At 36.0% G+C, this 21572-nt stretch overlaps 1 protein-coding gene and 1 long non-coding RNA gene across 4 annotated transcripts; one reads left to right on the top strand and one right to left on the bottom strand.

Moving 5' to 3' along the window:
- Positions 1-82: 82 nt before the first annotated feature.
- Positions 83-21370, bottom strand: LOC124428387 (ankyrin repeat and BTB/POZ domain-containing protein BTBD11). Of its 3 annotated transcripts, XM_046972338.1 has the most exons (14): positions 20754-21370; positions 13086-13324; positions 5514-5718; positions 4870-5115; positions 4124-4603; positions 3488-3818; positions 2992-3227; positions 2709-2911; positions 1757-2479; positions 1390-1658; positions 1102-1307; positions 740-1033; positions 483-665; positions 83-399 (listed from the first exon to the last, which is right to left on the bottom strand). In XM_046972338.1, exons 2-14 carry the CDS (start codon positions 13289-13291, stop codon positions 193-195), a joined length of 3789 nt encoding a protein of 1262 aa, XP_046828294.1. In that variant the 5' UTR covers positions 13292-13324; positions 20754-21370; the 3' UTR covers positions 83-192. The 3 variants fall into 3 exon arrangements, with proteins under 3 accessions (XP_046828294.1, XP_046828292.1, XP_046828293.1); XM_046972336.1 differs by lacking the exons at positions 13086-13324; positions 20754-21370 and adding an exon at positions 7365-8904; XM_046972337.1 differs by lacking the exons at positions 13086-13324; positions 20754-21370 and adding an exon at positions 7365-8904 and having other exon boundaries at positions 740-1030.
- On the top strand, positions 4516-5660 carry LOC124428404. The gene is made up of 3 exons (XR_006943152.1): positions 4516-4623; positions 4971-5290; positions 5520-5660. It is a non-coding gene; the product is annotated as an uncharacterized LOC124428404 (long non-coding RNA).
- Positions 21371-21572: the final 202 nt, after the last annotated feature.

The raw sequence follows: 21572 nt of genomic DNA, 5'->3' as shown, positions 1-21572 counted from the left end.
AATATACATTTCAAGTAATTAATATTTAAAATTATATATATGATATCGTAATTACAATATGTTTATAAGAGTTATTTGAATGAATCTAATTTTTTTTCCTTTTTTTTCCATTTTTCTTTTTTTTTTTTTTTTTCTTTTAATTGCTACTTACGTTACTTTCCCGTGCATTTTGCTTGGCGAATTAAAAACGTTCTACGTTTTAATCTTATTTTGTTGTTGAGATCTTCTTGCCTTTATCCTTGCTTGCAAAGTAAGTAAAAGGCCTGCTAGAACATCATGATTTGGTAATTTTTTAGCAAACAATAAACGTTTAACGGAGTCATCATAAGTTAATAGTGCAACCATATTTTGTAATAAAAATCCTTGACAATATTCTAAGAGTTGTGCCGCATTATAAACCTGCAAACAATCGATTGTAATTGTATAGTTTAATTAATGTATTTCTTTTTTATGATATCAACAATGTTTAATAATACGTATACCTTGGCATGAATATACATAGAAACAATATTATCTAAATCGACCATTGCTGAACATTGAGCCTCGCAATATCTTAATAAACCATCAAGTTGAAAGAAATTAGCAGCTGCCATTAATTCTAAAACATCACTCTGATTAACTTCCAAAGTTGCGCATCCCCCGTGATAAAGAAATTCCATGACCATCTGTAACATCAACGGCGACAATATTAATTATTTAACAAGTATGTTTATGCGATAAAAAATAATCGTTTACTTACTTGGAAGATGTGATATCTAATATCATTGATTTGTACGATAGGAGGATTGCCCTCACATAATTTTGAACTTAACATATTCCTAAATCTTGGAGATGATGTTACCAGAACGATTTTATGCCCATAAAAGACCCTGCCTTCGACTCTAAATTGTACGTCACTTAGTTCAGGATTGTTAACAAATTTTGGATCGATTCTTGAGCCACTTGATAGTGTGGTATCTCTGATTGGTTTGATTGGTTCCCAACCAAAACATGTGCAAAAGATATCAGCAAGTAGAAGCGTTGTTCCTTCCTTCTATAAATATGAGAGTTTCAATAATTAATATACTTTGCTGTTGCTGATAACTTTATTTTTGAATATACCTTGCTATAACGAAATATGTTGAACAAAAGTGGTAAACATTCTTGTACGAATTGCGTTGAGTAATCATCAGGACAAACTTGTAGAAAATCTTGAAGCAATTGATCTATGACCGAATCTATTCTCATTTCATGAGCAGTGGCAAGACTGTGCATCCAACAATGTAACGTCCATCCTACTTTTAGCCCACGAAGTTCCATAGTAATGTCTAGGATAACGAAGGATAATGTTTATTTATCACTTGTCATACTGTCTATGCTCTAGTAAAAAAAAAGTTCGTTTGTTTTTACCTAAATGATTGCTTTCAGCACTATGATACATTGCTTCCTGAAGTGCCTTCGTTTGTAATTTGTTAAACACTGGTTCTTTACCCTCTCTGTGACCACTTTTACCATCTACGGTTTGTTGCTGAGGATTGGTACTAGCATTACCTTCCGCTAGTATCTCCTCCAAAGATAAGATTTCTTTTTCTCCACGTTTTGCTGAGAAGTTCAATGGATGAGATAGTAATTGATGAAGACAATTTCTTTGACCGTGCGCCGTTGCCACCGATACTGCACTGTGATAAAAGCTATTTGTAGTCATATCTCATAGCCAGTAGATTAAAAATTTCCGTCGTATCAAAAGTAATTTTATGAGAGTTTAGAAAGCTGTTACCTGTAGCAACCTCGTTGAGCCGAACCAGTGTAAGAAAACGAGTCTTTTATCAAGGTAGACAAGAACGGTTGTGCACTATGAGCTAAGAGCAAAGCAACCATCTCGTTGTTGCCTGATGCAGTAGCAGCTTGTAACGGGGTAACAGTACACTTATCTTCACTGACTTTTGCACCACCCTCTACAGCTGCTCCTCTCTCCAGCAACATTCTAGCGATATTACAATGACCTAGCAAAGCTGTATAGGTCAGGGCAGTCCAGTGTTGCGTTTCAGCATTGAATCCCGTTTGAACGTAATATGCGTTATTCGAGTTACCGCAAGGAGTACCGCCTGGTGACGGAGCTGAACCATTTTTGCTTGGTGTTGTTATCACCGATTGATTAACAGGACTTCTAACGATAGCTGTACTCGTAGAACTGGATACTTTCGATGGGCTGCTAGACGATTGACTAGTACTTGGAGGTGGACTCTCGATATTTAAATCTGCTCCAGCATCTAACAAAGCTGCTACAGCTTGCTCGTCACCATTGATACAGGCCAACATCAATGCGGTAAAACCACTATCGTTGACGGTGTTGATTTTCGTCGATGGTAACAATGGCATCGCCTGTGCTATGAGCTCCTCTCGACCACTGGTTAACATCTTGAAAGCCATGTCCGTGGTCAAGAGACGAACGTACTCGGAGTCGTCGATACGTTTCGAGCAAACTGTGATTTCCTCGGAACTGAAGTTTTTTAATTATCGTCGATGAGGAATATTAAACTCTTTCTTCATATTTCAATATAATAATTCGAAGGAAGTTCGCCTATATGTCTAAATTTTTAATTCACAAATATCCTATGTATATTTGCATCTATGGTAGTTTCAAAAAAAAAAAAAAAAAAAAAAAAAAAAAAAAAAAAAAAAAAAAGAAAAAAAAAGAAGAATAAGAAGAGGAAGAAAAAAGAACTTACCATATCGGTCTAACCGGACAGTCGACGCCAGGTAAAAGCAATCTTGCTGCTTGATTAATGTCATCCTGATCGACGGCAAGAGCATGTCGATGCTCGGCATGAGCTGCTGCTATACGTAACCACTCGATCAAAGGTGGAAGAACGACATAGGCTCTCTCGTAAGCTAACTCTTGTATTCCTGAACCTCTCTCGCCATGTTCAAGCTGAAAAGACGAATGATCATCGTCATAGCAATTTATTATCGTCAGGTTCAAAGATCTTTATAATAGAAAAATTTACGTACTTGTGAACATCTCATGTAATAGAACAAAGCATTCAAAGCTTTTGCTGTTAAAGGTACTGGACATCTTCCAGACTGAGCTACCTTCGATATAAGCTCGATCAATTCGGACATTGAACCAACACAAGTTGTTAGAAAGGAAGGCTCGAGCGTGGATCCTATCGCTTCTTTACCACTTCTAGAAGAGGATGAAGAATTCAGTGAGCTCACGCTAGCCCAACGTGGCATTGCGAGGGCACCTAAGATAGGAAAAGATTATTACTATTACTATTATTGTTATTATTATTATTATTACTATATTACATATTATTCCATATATTATTTATATCATTTGGATTGACCCTGATAGTCTCATAATAATTATTACTATATAATTCTACATTTGTTAGACTCAAACAAATAATATAGTCCTAATCTTCACAGAGAAATAAACAAATACATAAAGTACTTATAACAAATAGTAAAAATTTGAACATCATCTTTTAACAATTTATTATACCAGATGCAATGCGGCCAGCATTAAGATGAGCATAAGGTTGAAGTAGACCCCACAAGTCACCACTGTTTGCTATTACGTGTTCTAACATCGTAGCAGTTAGAGTCGTGTGTGGTTCTGTCGGCATACACTGCAACAAAATCTCTTCCAAGAGATTTTCGATGCCTGCCGTTAGGTATACTGCAGCATACTCGTGCACCATTCTTCCAAGCCTAACGTCCGACATCCAACGGAGAAATCGACCAACAGGTAATTGCAGTCCAGACCGAGATGCCTTCGATTGCTTCAACTGATCGCCGGACACAGCAAACATAGCGGCTGCTCGTAGACAAGCCTATGAAGAATGTGAGATTTATGTTACACATGGAAGAGTTATGATCAGTTTATTTTAAACTTCGTGTTATATTTTCACGAACGATCCATATATAAATATAAAAGATGAATCATCAAAGATTGATCACTTTTATATAAAAATTAAAAAAGAAAAAAAAAGGAAAAATTAACAAAGTCACATGATTTTTAACACGATTATTACCTGATATAATCCTGAAAGGAATCTTGCAATCAGAGAATATACCAAGACATGTCAATGATTGGAGTTTAATTTCAGTATGTAAATGGAAAATTTTATATATATACCTTTGTACAAGAATCTGCTAAAGCTGGACAAAGAACGATCTTAAATGCACTGTAGACTTCATGTTTGCTACAAAGACCAATAGGCTTAGCCAATCGTTGAGTTTCACGGCTGATCCTGACTAAGGCTCGTTGAAGTAAGTAAGAAAGTCTAGGAATGGTCTCCATTGAAACTTGTTCCATGTGTTCTCTCGTACGACCATTCTGTAATACTCGTAATACATCATGATGAGTCCATGGTAGTTGCTGCAACTCGACCAGTCTATTATGAGAGTCAACCCAAACGAATTCGTCAGCACTGGTGACGTTAGTGTTGATCGTTTCTAAACTACTATGTCTCATCAGTCTTCTAACCGCTGGCTCTGAACTCTCCGAACCACTCAACGACGAATACGTCGAGGAAGACTTGTGGGAACGCATGGTTAGTTGCTGAATCGCTAATTTTATGTCCTCCAGACCAGAACCCGACCATGGTACCTGTAGCTGTAAAGAGGTCGTTGAACGTACGTAATACGAATCTCCCTAAAGGGAGAAGAACATGCGAGGAGAGATATGGACCAATCATTATCGTATCGAAACAAGACGATTCTAATTTATAACAACGTTAGAAAAGAAACTTTTATATCGTTAAGATTAATTTTAAAATATATTCTAGACGAACAGTATAATATAGTAAATATTCTAATTAAAAATGTTAATGTTTCGTGAATGAAAGGAAAAGAAAAGAAATGAGAAAAAAGATGGGAAACCTTAGCAGGAGTAGCTCGATGTCTGTTACGATTCTGTCCTGATCTGCTTCTACCATTTCTTTGGGTAACCGAAGCTGATAGTCGATCATCTTCTGGTACAGAGTTCAGTTGCTGAGGACTATGCGACCTGTGATGACGATGAGGCGGAGAACTGCTGCTTGTATGACCACCGGTATCCGACATGCTTGCGTGCCCGGACGATCGATTCTCGTCGGAGGAGCTATTACCAGCGCATTCTGGTCGCCTCTACAAAAGTCGTTCGTCTTTTACAACCGACCGCCATGATTTGTTAGCCGTGGTTACGTTCAACAACGACTTTGGACTAAACACCGACCGTCCTATTCGCCATTATGAAGAAGAGAAGCAAAATCAAATGACGATGATATTTTCAATGATTTTTACGTTTTAAACGATCGTAAAGGTAAAGCTATTATTAATGTCTTGTCATGTGCATTTCAACAATGATTTATTAGACGTTTATGTTACACACAAGTTAAGCAAATCTAATGGATCTTAGTGGGTTCTTTTTTATGTTATTTTATTTTATTTTTTTTTTTTTTTTAATGTTATTTTAGACAATGTAACATAGATATATAAGAAAAATAATATCATTAAATAATATATTAAAAATATAACGACGATACCTGAAGTACTCGGAGCTCGTGCAAGCTGAGATGGTGATGCTGCGAGGGATGAGGATGTTGAGGGGTCGGAGTAGGCGCAACGCTATCCGTATCCCTCTCCGCGACCATGTGAACCATATTGTGGACGCCACTTTTCGACTGATTTTCTGTAAAGTCCTTTGTATATGGGGGACAGTATACTTCACGTCCACTACCACCACCAGGACTATTAAAGGAACATAATTATAATCTGTGTTATTATTACCTCGACAAGTAGAACGAATAAATAATTTTAATTTATAAGAATTTCTTTTTATATTACGTTGGGTATATGTCGTATAAAAGGGTGTTTCAAAGAATTAGGTAAAAATATATCAAGTTCTTTTTTTTCTCTTTCTTTTTTTTTATCATACACGCGCATATTTTAAAGTTTTCTGTAGTATTTAATTTTAAACACCCTATATATTAAGGAAAGTTCAGAATCCGACGGAAGAACGAGGAATATGCGGGCCCGTGGAATAACGGCGATAAATAATTGATATTTGATACCCCATGAAGGAGGACAGCTCGTTAATTACCGTCTGGACCAGTCGACGATTCGTTTTCGAATTGCCTCGCATTAAATTTCTATCTTAACAAGAGGGGGAAGAAGAGGAACAAGAAAAAGAAGAAGAAGAAGAAGAAGAAAGGGAGAAAGAGAGAGTTAGTGCTTAGAACTAACATAGTTAGGAATACAGGAATGTCTTTTCTTCTTCGTTCGTCTTCTATAAATAAAATTATGTATATATATATATATTTTTTTTTTCTTTTTTCAAGAATTACCATCAAAAATAACTTACAACAGATTTGATTCATTCGTGAAAGATGCTAGGAGATAAGATGCTGGACCACGAAAGTATGCATCTGATCGTTGGAAATATAAAAGATCGTTTTAGAGATAACATCTTTTACATGATTTCTATTCTTCTTCTTTTTATTTTCATAAATATACATATTTATTCCCGAGCAAGTTTCTAATCAGGTTCTAATCTATTTCACGATCGCGTAGGAGTGGAATAGCTATTTCAGATAAAAAAATTACTTTCTCCATGATGAGAAAAAGTAGCGTGTGAGTATGCTCGAATAAGACGAGTTTGAAGAATGAACGAGTTTGGTAAGGTAAATGAACTGAGACGACATCGTGGAAATACTAGAAAATTGAATAATTTCATGTTTGATTCAAGAAAATTCTTTCGTGGTTAATATTTTCATTAATGAAATTCAATTAAAACGGTAAATCTTATGGAAGAGAAATAATAGAAATTCAAAGATGCATCATTAAGGGCGATGTACATCTTGTGGAATAATTCTTAGAAGTTTAAATAAAGACTCGATTATGTTAGAACTCGAGGCAATAAACGAGAAGAGAGAACGAATGCGATATCATTTTCTAAGAATCTTGAAATATCTCGTAATTGATTCGAGAGAGACGTTGAATAGTCGAATAGTTCGGATGCTGTCGATCTTACAGTTACCCGTCCTTTACAACAGGACACATTACTGTTAATTATAGATACTTGAGATTAATTATTCCTAAATGGAACGTCGATACGCTTGCAATATTACTTATGTCGCAATGATCTTCCTTCAATTCTACTGAGTAGAACTAAGGAACTGTTTATGCATCGTTAACTATCGTCAAAGTCGAACTAGAAATGAGAGTTAGAAATTTTTCGACAAAATATTTCAGAATGATTCATTGATTATTGATTAAAAGAGAAAAACAAAGAATGTCCGAAAGTAAACAAGAGGATTTCATGAGCGTAAGAATATGAGCGTAAGAACAAGATTACTCCGAAGAAACGATTTGTCTTGAACTCGATCGTGATTTACCCCCTAAGGCGCCATTGCTGAACGAAACTCCAGTCAGCCTTGAACCCAGTGGTGTCCCCGGGCAAGGACCAATAATCCTCGATCTGGCTTTCGTCCTCCTCGATCCTCAATACGTCTTCTCTACTAGGAGTGAAGTTTACAACGATCTCATGACTTTTCTTAACATTATCTAACGTTGAGTTTTCATCTCTTTCGATATTTTTGAAAGGAATCTCATCCTGATGAGATTCTGTAGAATCCTTTTTCTCTTTTTCCCTTTGACTGGTATCACCAAAATAAATCACTGTTTTATGAGGAACATCAATAGTCCTCATTGATTTCGAGCCAACTCCAATGACGATTTCAGTTTTGTCGAATCTCCTTCGAGTAGGATCCTCCAAGGTCGATGTTTTTTCATATTCACTAGTTTCTTGCCATTCTCGTGTTGGTTCATGGCTAATGAACGTCACTGGACGACGTAGAATAAAGTTGGCACCGTCTACCATAGGCTGTTGAACTTCCACCGTAGTGCTCATCTCGTAGTCCTTCAGTTCACGACAGAGTAGACATGTACAGTCCTTGTTGGAACAGGATCCTCGTCTTGAATATGAGGAGGATGATGAGGAAGACAAGGATGATGATGGTCGCATGTCATTTGTTCTTCATCTTCCTTTTTCTCGTATTACTTTCTTTTCAAATTGTCAAGGCGATTAAAACTTATTTCCTCCTTCTCCTCCTCTTCTGTTTTTTTTTTTTTTTTATCAACTACGAACTTTCCTAAATATCCATGTTTTTCTCATGAACGATCACAACGACGAAAACTCATTCCTTCTTTACTTTGATTTATTCTTTGTTATCATTATCATGTGTTGGGGATCGATGAATGAAATCACTTATCTCACGTTACTATCTGAACCTTTTGCACGTCACCCACTGGAAGGTCTTAAAACAAAACGAAAGAGCGCTAACGAGCTCCTATTTTTTTTTTGTTTTGTTTTTTTCTTTCTTTCCTATTTTCTACAAAACCTCAGTGAGATCCGTGCTCGTTAGAACCACGAACGAAAAGGGGGAAAGCATCTTCTCTCGATAGGATCGTTCGAAGAGCAAGCTCGCGTTATCCGAGTCATCGGTTCGGTTTCGATGTAAACAGATGACTGAGCAGACTCGACGTGCAGGCTTCCTGTGCATCAGCAGGTGAAACGCGTGCACTTCCTTCGGAGAGACCACAGCTTGTCCCTCTCTTTCTCTTTCTTTCTTTCTTTCTTTCTTTCTTTATTTATTTATTTCTTTCACGTCACTGATACTTCTCTTTCTTCCTTTCTTCCTTCATGCATGCTACGAGTTGGAACCCGTATGTTAAAGGAAACGTTTTACGTTAATCGTGGGAATATCTTTCTTTTTTCTTCGACAAGAAAGAGTAATATTTTCTTCAATGATTATTCACTTGAAGAATTAAAAGCCAACTCGATAAATCTGTTCATTATCGATAAAGTCTGAATATTACTTATAAATGCCTTGTCATCGACTCGATTTCCATGGGGCAAGGTGATCGCGTGTCTCCTCTGTGGTCTATTCTCTATTTCTATCTATTTCTCTTTCTCTCTCTCACCCTCTCCCTCTCCCTCTCTTTCTCTTTCTTTCTATCTTGTTGGCGTTTTCTCTTTCTCCAGTTTCACGTTGCTTTCGTTCGATTTTATTTCCTCTTTTCCTCGATCCTCCGAGAAGACTTCTCCAAAAGAATGAAAAGGAAAAAGAAAAGGAGAAAAAAAAATGGGAGGAAAAAATATAGAAAGGTAAAAGAAGAAAAAAACAGATATAAAAAAGAAAAAGAAATGACTCCGTAGAGAACGGAAAAAGAGTCACGTGAAACGTGACTTCGATCCTCCTTTCAGAGTTCGTGCCTTGTTTCACGATAATCTCTATCTTCTTGATACTTGTATATCCCTTTTTAGTTAGAGCTAGAGTATACACACACTCCGTGAAGAACGTAAGTATACGTATGACTACTCTCTCTCTACGAAAATCCGAGCACGAGTTGAGGTCGCTACTAGCAAACTGTTATATCAACTAGTAGCTGCTAGCTGCTTTTAGAGATAGAGAGAGAGAGAGAGAGAGAGAGGCAGATAGATAGATAGATAGATAAAGAGAGAGAGAGAGAGAGAGAGAAAGAAAGAAAGAGAGAGAGAGATAGATAGAGAAAGAGAATGGTACCCAACCATGCGATTTGGGGGAGAACTTCCGGTGACCATCCTACTTCCTTACGTCTGCTTTACTTACGAATCACAACGCCCTCTTGATCGCCATCCGTGACGATCTTATGTCCAACCTTCTTTTCTTTTCTTCATTTTTTTTTCTCTTTCCATTGTCGTCATTACGTTTTCTTTCTTAACCGAGCAAGACACCCTCGTGTCTACTTTCCTTCCTGTGGGTTTTGATATTGTATGCGTACATACGTATATATAACTTTAGAGAAACTCGATCGAAAAATATCAATCGTAGGAACTTTTAATCCATGCAAATCAAGATCATTAAATCCAAATTCATATAATTCATTTAGAATGATCAAATATGAGATTTATTACAGAGTAAATTAGAGATCAATATGGCAAACTTGTAAAGATCTTGCACAGGGGAACCCTCCGAAAAGGACAATGACCTTTGATAAGAAGAGAAAGAGAGAGAGAGAGAGATCTTTAAAACTCCCGTACCTTACCTTATTCTTCTTTACCGTAATAAAAATTCTTCTAACCGTAATAAAAATGTTTAAGGGTTTCTTGGAAGAAAGTAATCGAAAAAGTACAAATGTGACGCAACATTGTACTAGCCGATATTAACGCGGGAAAATTTGAAAGTAACTTGTTAAGAGATTAATTTAATACTTTTCCTCATGATTTGGCCTATTTTCTATGTTAAACCGGTATTAACGATCTGGTCCAAGAAACTATGTATTTCCTCTGACGTTTCAAAGCTGCCGTCGTTAGTCGTAAAACCAGTCATGTTATACGTATACCTTATCTTCGTTTTAATATGTTCCTCACAAGTGCCGGTTGGCCGACATTTTTCCAAGAGAATATTGATACTTGACGCAATCTCTATCTACTCTTTTCTCTCTTTCTCTCTCTTGATCCGCTTTATAACAGTGTTTCAAATACCTCGAGATCTCAGCTCGTTTCTTTGGTATAGCGGTGCTTAATTGAAAGTTCCAAGAGGATAGGATGAAAATTGCACTTATCGGGGAGCAGCTACTCCAATTTTTACAATAACACGTTCCACATACTTTTTTTTTATCGGCGAAAAACCAAGAGAAACTATAATTTAAATGAAGATTGATAAAAGAAGTATTTATTTCAATCGATCATTCATAAATGAAAAGAAAATTATCGAAGGAACCTTTTAATCTCTAACGTCTATGTCCTACTACATGTGCCTCGCCTTTTACGAGAAAGGCTTTTGGAGGAAGACTTCAAGGCAGACATTGTCCGTGTTCACTTAGGCGAAACTCCGGTGTCAAGGGCGACAACGCTTACAGCGAAGACATTAAATTGATTAACGAACCGTGTCTTTACGGTAATGAAGCGACAATATAATCGAAAGTTTTTTCTTTCTTTCTATCCTTCTTTCTTTCCTTTTTTCTTTCTTCATCTACCAGATCATTCACAGTTTTCATTGTTGAAATATATTAACATTTTAATACGATTAAAAATCACTCGTTTATGCGAAAACAAACAATACTGCTTTTTAGTCTTTTCTTTTTTTTTTTTTTTTTTTATTACTATATAGATTACGATTAAGATTAAGGTGAAAATGCAAGTAAAAAAATAGCGAAAATTAACGAGATGATACGTCCCTGACCTAGCAAGATGCAAAAGTGAGATATACATTGCGACGACAGGTAGGGGGAAAGAACGATGAAAGGAAGAAAGGGGAGCATTGCTATGAATTGTCTTTTCACTATGTCGAGCCATCGTTCTTTTTCATTCCCAAGCTAATTAACTATGTATTTTTAATTGTTCATCGTCAGCTTTTACTTCTCACATATATACAATTTCTCAAAACAAACGAATATTTTATCATAGAAATCCTGACTTGTGATCGTACTATAAAAAATCGACCAAAAAGAAAAAAAAACAAACGATGACAATCATAGTGAATTCAATAAAATCTATGAAAAATAATAATTATTTTAGAGATTGATTTAAAGAAAAAAAAAAAAAAAAAGAAAAAGAAAAGAAAAAAAATTCATACAAGTGCTGGTAGAATTAACCGAAAGAGATGAATGAAGATTCTTTCTTTTTTCTTTTTTTTTTAATTTTCCTACCGAAAGAAAATAGATTTAGATCGAATAAGGAGAAAGGTTGAAGACGTCACGTCCCTGACCTACCAGTGATTTAACGCGTGCAGATCGGTGCTAGTAAAAGCCAGTTTAAGATTAACGTAGTGGTATAAAGAAAAGGAGGAAAGAAAGGATGACTCCTAAGACCATTAACCTAAATATTTTAGCTTGTGTTTAGCTAGGCATCATCATCATCATCATCATCATCATCATCATCATCATCATCATCATCATCATCATCATCATCATTTTCTTCTTCTTTTTCTTATCCTTCTTCCTCTTCTCTCACACGCGTCATTATCTCGATCGTTTCGTTCTCAGATGATAACCTTCCCACTTTTTCTTCGAACATTTCCCACTTTCGGATAACCAATTAAACTCAAACTCTCTTTTCGCACGATCGCTAATTCCCTCCTAACAATCCTCATAGACCAATTTCTATTTCATCCTAATTCGCCGTCAGTTAAGTTACTTCTTTAACAAACGACTTATTCTCTTCCACTACCTCACGTATCTCTCTTTTTTCTTTTTCACACGATTCTCGAGGAGAAAACGAATTCCAAGCGATCGGAAGAAGTCGAAGGGAAGTTACTTCGTGAGAAAATTTCATTGTGATCGCTTTCAAATCGATCTTTTCTTTTTTTCTTTTTTTTTTTTTTTCCCTTAAGGAAAATCAAAAGTTACGAATGGAGTTCCTTTTACAATCAAGCAAGAAACCTGAAAAGTCGAATGTTAAGGCATATTTCTTCGTTACTCTATAATGATCCTTCAAATCTACTGCAAAAGATCAATTATAAAAAGTATAATGCCGAAGCATTGTATCTTTATTTATTTATTATTTTTTTTCTAGTTGGTATAAATTTTAACAAGTTCCCTTTGTCGCAAATTATTCACCTTTGTGTTTGAAATAGCAAACGTGTTTTTAAGGAGACAAATAAACACATAAATCTTTCATAGGAAGATAATTATGCGAATTTCAAATGCGATCACATGGACTTGCCTGGCAACGAGTCAACGAGCCCAAAAACTCAGGCCCTCCTGAACGAACCAGTCATAAGGATAAGCATTAAGGAATGCGCAGACGTAATCTTCGACGAGAAAACGTCTGATAATCGTGAAAGGTGGTCTCGCTCGACGACTAAGAGCTGACGTCTTTCTTATAAGCCGCTTAAAAGGCCATGAGGAGCCTTTTGACTCGTCTCTCTTTGCGTTTAACATGCGAAAACTTGAATGTTGAAATGTTTCTTCGAATAATCTCGACTACCTAAATTTTACAAGTATAAATATAAATATGTAGCAATAAATTTTTCGTTTCTTATCATTTAGAAAGATTCTCATCATATTTCATATATTAATAATATCGAATGAAAATATTAATGTAAATATTATATTAATATAAAGAAACTCACCGTCTTGGTTTTGGTCTAAGTATTTCGTGACCAGAATCGGATATACAAATACTCAAACTCAAAGGTCCACCATAATGTTCAGGAGGTGTTGCATTGGCCTGAACGTTTTGTTGTTGAGGAGCGGAGATCCCAGTTGAAGCAGAAGTACCGCTCAAAAACAAAGGTTGCTGAGAGCAACCATCTATCGTTGGATGTTCCAAATTCATCCTGCATCCGGGTCCTTACTCGTGTCGAAGGACCTGTACATTTTTATCAATTTTTATTTATCTTCTTCACATTGAATATTTCTTCTTTCATTTTTTCTTTTTCTTTTTTTTTTTTTTAAATAAAACACAAAACACACGCCTATGTCATTTACATGATTTATAGATCACTGTATATTTCTTTTTTATTTCTTTTTTATAGAAATAATAGGACATGCATAATCGTCTAATTAATTGGTATTGTCAAAGAAAGGAAAAGTCGCTTCTCATTAAATCTTTATCTATCGCCAAGTTAGCTTCCGAGACGAATAAAAATCGTTCGAAAGAAAGTAATTACTGTAATACTTTCTCGAAGGTCATTAACGATCGCTTGGATAATTACCGGTGTAATTAGCACCACTATACTATCTTTGCCACGAGAGGAATAATTGCTTCACTGATACCTCGTTCTAGTGGAAGTTAGACATTATCCCTATTTATTTAATTATTTTATTTTTCTCGAAAAATATACGAATGATATCATTCGTATTAGAAAATGGAACTCTTTCGAGGGAGAAAAAAAAATATTGTAATTAATAATTCTTATTAAGTTAAGAATTTTGTGATTTACTAGCCTTGTAATTATTTTAATTAACTCTTGGATATAGCCTGTAATTTGGAAGGAATTCGTTGAGTCTTCATCGTGTGTATATATATATATATATATGTATGTATATAAAAAGTATGTAACAAAAAATAAAATCTTACGGTACTTATGAATTCAAAATAAGAAAAAAAATAAGTAAATAAATAAAAATAAAAAGAAGCAAAGAAAATAAAAAATGAGTTTCTTTATATATACATATATACGATATATATATATATTAGAACGGCCTCATTTGTTCTATCTTTTCTTTATCATTTCAAGTATAGGTAAGGTAAAACGATAAATTGCTTTAACGTAGAAGGGGTAAAGATAAGCTCTCAAGAGAAATAACGTTTCTTCTCGTAGAAGAAGCAATCCCATAATTCACGAGTCGACAGGAGGAGAGTCGTTCGTTCGTTCGGTCGATCACACGAATCGTTTGGCCGATGCGTGGGTGTTGAACACAAGTCGAAGGACAATTTTTGCATCGTCGAAAGAAGGAAGAGGAGAGGACACGTTGCAAGAGCCGCTGAACTTGGAACAACGAAAGCGTTGACCGCAACGGTATTTCGAGCATGTTTTATACGACTTAACGCTATACATTCAATTCACACGATCACGTTCCCCAAGTTTAGTTTCTTTTTCTTCTCAATTCTTTGAAAATGATCATTGAAAATGATCTACTATACCATTATAGGTCGATCAATTTGTTGTTTTGTTAAATGTTAATATGCTTTCTCTTCTTCATTGAGAAAGTCGATCATCCTATCGTTCTATTAAAGATTTTCTATCTTTATTTTGTCAAGAAATTATTGGAAAGACTCATGATGAAAGTATCTTCGAATGTTAATTATATGAAATAACGACATGCATATATAAAGAAAAACAGAAACCACTACATCACTTTAAAGATATATATATATATATATATATATATACACGTGAGTGCGTGTGTGTGTGTGCGCGTGTGCATGCGTGCATGCGTGTATATGTAACTTTGACTGCAGTCTTTGCTTGCAATTTTGTTAAATTGCATCGTTTTACTTGTTGCAGAGACGAAAAAATAAAAGTTGGGGTTTGGGTTTGGGGTTGGGGTTGGGGAACCGTTTGGTGTACGAACGTACCGAGAAATATTTCAACATGTTCTGGTTCTCGCTTATATACGAAGGAAGAAGGGACTCTTCTTTCTTTATCTCTCTCTCTCTCTCTCTCTCTGTCTCTCTTTTTCTCTCGTTCTACGCGTACACCGTGTTTGTGCATCGCTCGTGTTGCTCGCTTTGACGGGCTCTCGTATGCAATTATTCTGCCTGGCTTCCAAAGTGCTTCCTTAAGCGTTCGGTTCTCTCCCTCAGCCTCCTCAACCCCACCTTCTCCTCCTCCTCCCCCTCCTTCTCATCCTCACCCCCAATGCCCACTACAAGCTCTTCTCATTCTGCCGGTTCGCAAAGTGGACGATCCTGCTGCTCCGTACGATCCACTTTTCGCGGAATTTTTTAGCGAGATAGCCTTCGACGAATCTCATCCAAGTCGTTCTCATCATGATCATCCTCGTCGATGGCAATTTTCGAAGAAAATTTTCCATCGATCTTCAGAGAAATTGATATTTAGATCATAGATCTTTTCATTCACGTGAATGAATGATACATTTAACGAAGAAGTGATCTTCTAATTCAAAGAATTATTCTTTCGAAATAAACGTATGGATCCATGAATAAATTTGACGATTACTATTATGTTCGAAACTAAAGGTATAATAACTGATCGTATAATAATAATAAAAAAATATCTTTTCCCGTTCATTTTGTAAAACGAACGATGACATTTCACGCATACTAACTTTCTTGATGATGCATGTGTCAACGTTCCATGCCGTCCAACATCGCATCTTGCGAGGACATTAGCGTGAATCAGGTTTTTCGGGTTCCTCGCGAATACTTTTAGTATACTCACGTATACGATTTAGTTGGCAATCAAACGAGTACCTTCAACTCCGTCCACTTCAATTAATTTATAAAATTATCCGTGACCTAACCGTTCAAATATTTTTCTCTTATCAGATAATGTAGTATTATTGTTAAAATTGCCCGCTAACGTGGCCATCTTATTTTTGTTATACTTAGTACGTATAAAAATGTATTTACATTCAAGTTGATTTCTGATCGATTTAAAATATTCGTTGATCGGATAAAAAGACAAGAAGAAGGCGAGAAGCTTAATAACGGCGAACGATCGAAAAGACTGACTATGCCCGAGGGCAATTCTGGAAGCACGGTAAAATCGTTTAAGCGGAGCGAGTGCACACGGAAATTCGGGTTTGGGTAACTGGTTTACTGTACGAGGTCTTGGAAACTGGTTTAATGTAAACGGACTCGCCAAAAATGGCGTTGTCCCGACTGTATTTAACTGACCTCGGCTGCCCTCACCCTACGTCTGCCTTTCTAACCGATCAAGTGGCATGCGTGCATGATCGTATCGTGGAACGTATAACTATGACTATTTAAATCAACCTACATATGCAGCTGTACGAATTATTTCATTATGTGTGTCAAACTGACCAATGTGAACCAGTTTAAATAAAAGAAAAAGAAGATATCAATTAGAGTCCTTATTAAATGTATCTAAAAAAAAAGAAAAAAAAAAAAAAGAAAGAAAGAAAATGCATCATCGAATAATTCACTCGATCATAATCGCATTGACATCTTTTGACTGTTTTTATCGACCAAGTTAAAAAAAGAAGAAAAAAAAGATTGATCGAGAAGATCGATATAAGGATCAATTAAGAAGCTCGGTTTTCGGATAAAGAAAGAGAGATGATCACTGGACGTGACGAAGGCTGGGTAAGAGGAGATCCTACGAGTCATATCGCTTAGGATCCCATAAAGAGTGAAACCGGAGACAAGTGCACAGGCTGCTATCGAAGCGACTCTTTCAACGAAAGATTCGAGAGCTGGTATTACAAGCGAGCCGTGTTCCACTTCGCGTCAACGTTACGCGGGTTTCTTATTTCTTCTTGGACATATATATAGATATATATATACACATACATATATACATATAAATACGTTTATAGATACTCCTTCTGTCATCTATTTTATTTTTATATCGAAGTGCAAAAAGTTGCACGTTAACATCAAGAAGATATTAAAATTATTCTTATTTCCAAATTGCGAGAACTGAGAGATCCCTTCAAGTGCGGCAGGCAAAAGATAAAAAGAAAAAAAAAAAAAAAAAAAGAAAAAATAAGAAAAAAAAAAGAAGAAGAAAAAGAAGTAGAAAATCGTAAGGAAGTTTCCTGACCGTGAGCAGCCTCTCGATTATGGTGTTTGTGTGTGCTTCTGATGAGGATAGATTGCTATAGCTATATTTCGAAAGTCACGTGCTGCGTTGAGGAAGGTTTGGGACCACAGAGTGCAAGCAACAGCAGCAAAAGCAACAACCAAGAGTGGCACGACCGCTCTTCTCATTTTTTCATTCATTTTTTCTCTTAACTTGTCTATCCCGCTAAGAGATCTTTTATTTTTCATCCATGCTATTTAGATAGAAGGAATCAAGAAAATGATCGATAAAAATCATCCTCGAAAAACGAAATAGATCTTATAATAATTGATCTTGATCCTATTACAAAATTGCGATCATTCAGATTGATATAAAATAAACGATTGGAATTCTAATGAAAATAAAATATGTGAAAATGTAATAACCATTCTAATCGAATCATATATCAGCAATTCGATCTACGGCTACGATAACTATCGATTACTAGAGATTAAAAGGTTGAACGGAAGTTCCGAAGGAGTGGCAAACTTATTGATCGATGATTTAAGCTTATCGAATTTTACAAACCTGCAAATTATATACCAATACACAATAATGATGATGATAATAATAATAATAATTAATCGTCGCAACTTCAAAACTATGTATTTTCGATCGAGATCAGATTGATTATAAAGTAAGATCGATTATAAAGTATGTTGATCAGGCATGTGCCATCAGGAACGTTGGTAAATCGTCGAAAGTTTGCGTAGGTGTAAGGTTTAAAAGGGCACTCATGTACAAATCGTGTGGGTGTGAAGAAACATATATATGAGCCTGCCCAGGGCACAGAATATTCTCGACACGGCTCTGGAAGCAAGAGTACTTACATACGGCAGCCCGGCAATGCTATTGCTTTTTACACACGAGCGTAACGTGAATCGTGTGTTATAAAGCGTGTATGTAAAAGTACGTATGTGTTTTCAAGTAAATATATATACACAGAGACAGCAGCAGAGCAGGCAGGACAGACATATAAACGCGTATAGGTATTATACATATACGCATTGGTGTCTCATGGCGCACGACGTCAGGCCCGCGGCCACTACATTCCAAGGGCTGCCCAAACTAAACCCTACATCTTATATACTCACTCCCCCTAACCCCTTCCCTCTTTTACTCCTTCCCCACCTACGACCAGGCCCCGGCCTAGCCTCTCTCTCTTTCTTTTATTTTTTTTATTTCTTTTTATTTTTTCTTTTTTTGTTTTTTCTTTTTTTTGTTTCTTTTTTATTTCTTTACTTTCCTTTTTTTCTTTTTTTTTTTATCCCCTCCAACAACTTCGTCTCGACTTCGAAAGACTCGTGTCCCTTCTACCACCAAAGAGATACTCCAGAGAAGGAGAAACGGTAGCTCCTCAAGTACCTCTCTCTCTTTCCCTCTCTCATCTCTTTCTCTTTTTCTCTCTCTTTCCACCGGTAATATCGTAAACGACACCTGGAGAGATCATCTACCCGTGTACACCATCGAATTTTTCGATCAATTTTTTCCCCGTACATCTTGATTCTTTTTCTCGTGATCTCACGTTTTGTATTTGATTTGCCTTTTTGTCTTTTTCATCGTGATTCTTTTTGTTACGTTATATACCTATTTAACTTTCTTTGATTCTAAATCTCTTTTCAATTGGCAAATCAAAATGTACGTGTAATTTTGGAGATATCGGAAAAGAAAAGAAAAGAAAAAAAAAAAAATAAATAAATAAATAAAAGAAGAAAAAAAGAAACAGAAAGATAAACGATTTAAAGGATTCTTCTTTCTCGGGCTATATTATATTTTGATATAACGATTCTCGTTGTTACATACTCTCGTTTATTTTTATCCAAATTCATTAAAGAATTTCGTGTGTTTGACGATGAGAGACACGGTTAGTTCTATCCGCGTAGGTGGATTAACTCGAATGAATTCTCCTTCCTTCTGCCGTTGTAATCAATTTGACTAATTTAATTTAAGTACGAAACCGGTTTAGTTGGGCCATTTCTCACATTCGTTCAACAGCCACGGGTTCGGACGCGGTACCCTTCTCCTATAGATTTTAACGTTCGTGTCGCTTAATCGGAGGGACCTTCAGAGATAATTTCAATGCAAATCAAATACAAAACGTGAGATCCTTTAAGCGATCGCTATCGGTCATTTAAGAGACCGATTCGATTCTTCTTTCCTTCTCTTTTATTCTTTTTATCCTTACATTGCTCGGCTCTTTAAAATTCATTCTAAACCATTTCAACGTTAACGATTTTCTTTTTAATCCTCATTAATTATAAATTCCTACCTCCGTGATTTTGTCACATTTAACAGATGCATTTATTATTAAAACTGCATTATCTCGAAATAATCTAGTAAAATACACACATACATATCCACACATATATATATATATATATATATATTTGCATACAAAGGAAAAAAATTACTTAGAGCTCGAAACGCGAGAAGAGGACAAAGGTAACATAAGAAAAAAAAAAAAAATATATATATATATATATATATATATAAATTGGAATTCTTTTGTCGTCTTTTCTTCGAGAATAACGGTAAATGATATTTGCACGAAATGATCGAACGTCGTGGATCTTAGCGAGAAATGCATTCTCTCTTACGATCGTCGAAGTCGACAAGGAGGACAATAATGCATCCTCGCGTGTCGTCGTCGAACGAGCGAAAGTCTCTTGGAAGAAGAATCGCTATGTTAGAGTGAGTACTCTTGTGAGTACCATGTTCTCTCTCTCTCTCTCTCTCTCTCTCTCTCTCTCTCTCTCTCTCTCTTTCCATCTACTGCTCTAACCGGTTAGCAGTAAATCCTTTAGGACGATCCAAATCGTTCTTTCTTGAGATTCGTGTCGACCATTGTGACGTCGAATAAAATAGTGCGAATCGCGCTAATACGATAAGAAAAATTCAATGAAAACAAATACAATGAACAATGTCCTACGCGATATTCATCGTTTTGAAATATAAAAGAAATTCTTATTTATTATTCCACTTTGCGTTTTACTCTATCCGTCGACCTTCGCGTGACTCTATTGAAATTTTTCATTGACTCCATAGCAAGGTCAAAGAAATTATATTATCACGAGTAAAACAGACGTCTACGTTTAACTACATAATTTCTAACAAATAATACGTTTTTAAAAGAACGATACAATGTTATTTTAATAAGGATAAGGATTCCTTTGATACAATGTACTTTGAATAAGGATAAAAAAATTAACATTCTTTCGATAATCGTAATTGACGAAGGATTATCATCGGCGATACGTTCGTAAGAATTTCTGGAAGAAAAAGAAAAGAAAAAAGGAAAAGAAAAAAACTTAGTCTCGTGAGACACCGAAGAAAGTGACTCGTGTGCATTCAAACGAGGCTGTGAATTTCTATGCACGTTCTCTTCTTCTAAGTGTATAAAAAGATGAGTGAATTGTATGACTTTCGGAATCGAAGTTTAGCCATTGTGCGAGTGGCATTGCAGGTTAAAGAATAAACGAAAAAAGAAAAAAAGAAAAGGAGAATTGAATCCTTGTTTCAACTTACCAGAGCAGTATCGATGAGAAGGAACGAATGGAATGAAAGTGGAGACATGTCGAATTCCTTGTTAAATCTAAAGGACACATTCACGAATAAAATCCACATTGACGAGGCAAATCGCCGAAGATCCTTCCTTCGATCTCTCGTTTAACACTCGCATAGTTTCAATGACACGTTTTGATGAATTAGCCTTTAGTGACACAATAATCGTTTTATTCTTCTTGCAAACTCGTGTCACACTCTTTAACCTATCTTTATCAAATCCTAACGCACACGTGTTCTTTCCATTGGCACAAGATTTACTCGGACGATATCTAATGCGCGTTGACTATAGAAGTCCTTAACGAAGCTGTAAAAAAAAAAGAAAAAAAAAAAAAAAAAGAAGAAAAAGCAAAACAGACGGCAGACACAAGAAATATAAAATTTTGTTAATAGGACAACGACTTGAAGATGTTACGTCTTGATATTATCTAGATTTTTTTAAATTTCCTTTTTATCTCTCGATCGTACCGCCGCGCAAGGACTGCTCGTCTTCGAACGCGTCCAATCGTGTCGCCTCTTTTCGGCAGCTGTCAATTACTAGCAACAGAGGCGCCGCGTCTCTGCAGCATCCCAAGCGGAATCGCTTTCGGTCCAGACTGATTGCGAGTAAGGGAAAAAAAAGGGACAAAAAAAAGTAGTAATGGTCAACGGAAAGACAAACGTGGAAAAGGACGATTGCGCTGTGGGCATTTCGGCGGCAAATTCGCCAAACTTCTCATTGAGCGCCGTCGATATTATCGACCTAGGGTAATTTATCATCATAGAGCATGACTTTATCTACAA

This window comes from Vespa crabro, chromosome 12, assembly GCF_910589235.1.
Source record: "Vespa crabro chromosome 12, iyVesCrab1.2, whole genome shotgun sequence".
NCBI lineage: Eukaryota > Metazoa > Arthropoda > Insecta > Hymenoptera > Vespidae > Vespa > Vespa crabro.
The sequence above is the reverse complement of the archived record's forward strand: the minus strand, read 5'-3'. Positions and strand labels throughout refer to the sequence as shown.

Bases quoted from the DNA above. Each gene is read 5' to 3' on its own strand.
- LOC124428387 (XM_046972336.1), bottom strand. From the start codon at position 7,993: ATGCGACCATCATCATCCTTGTCTTCCTCATCATCCTCCTCATATTCA. The intron at 3,819-4,123 runs GTATATATATAA...CATTCTTCATAG, and splicing joins TAGCAGATTCTTGTACAAAG to GCTTGTCTACGAGCAGCCGC. The intron at 400-482 runs GTATACGTATTA...GATTGTTTGCAG, and splicing joins CTATGTATATTCATGCCAAG to GTTTATAATGCGGCACAACT.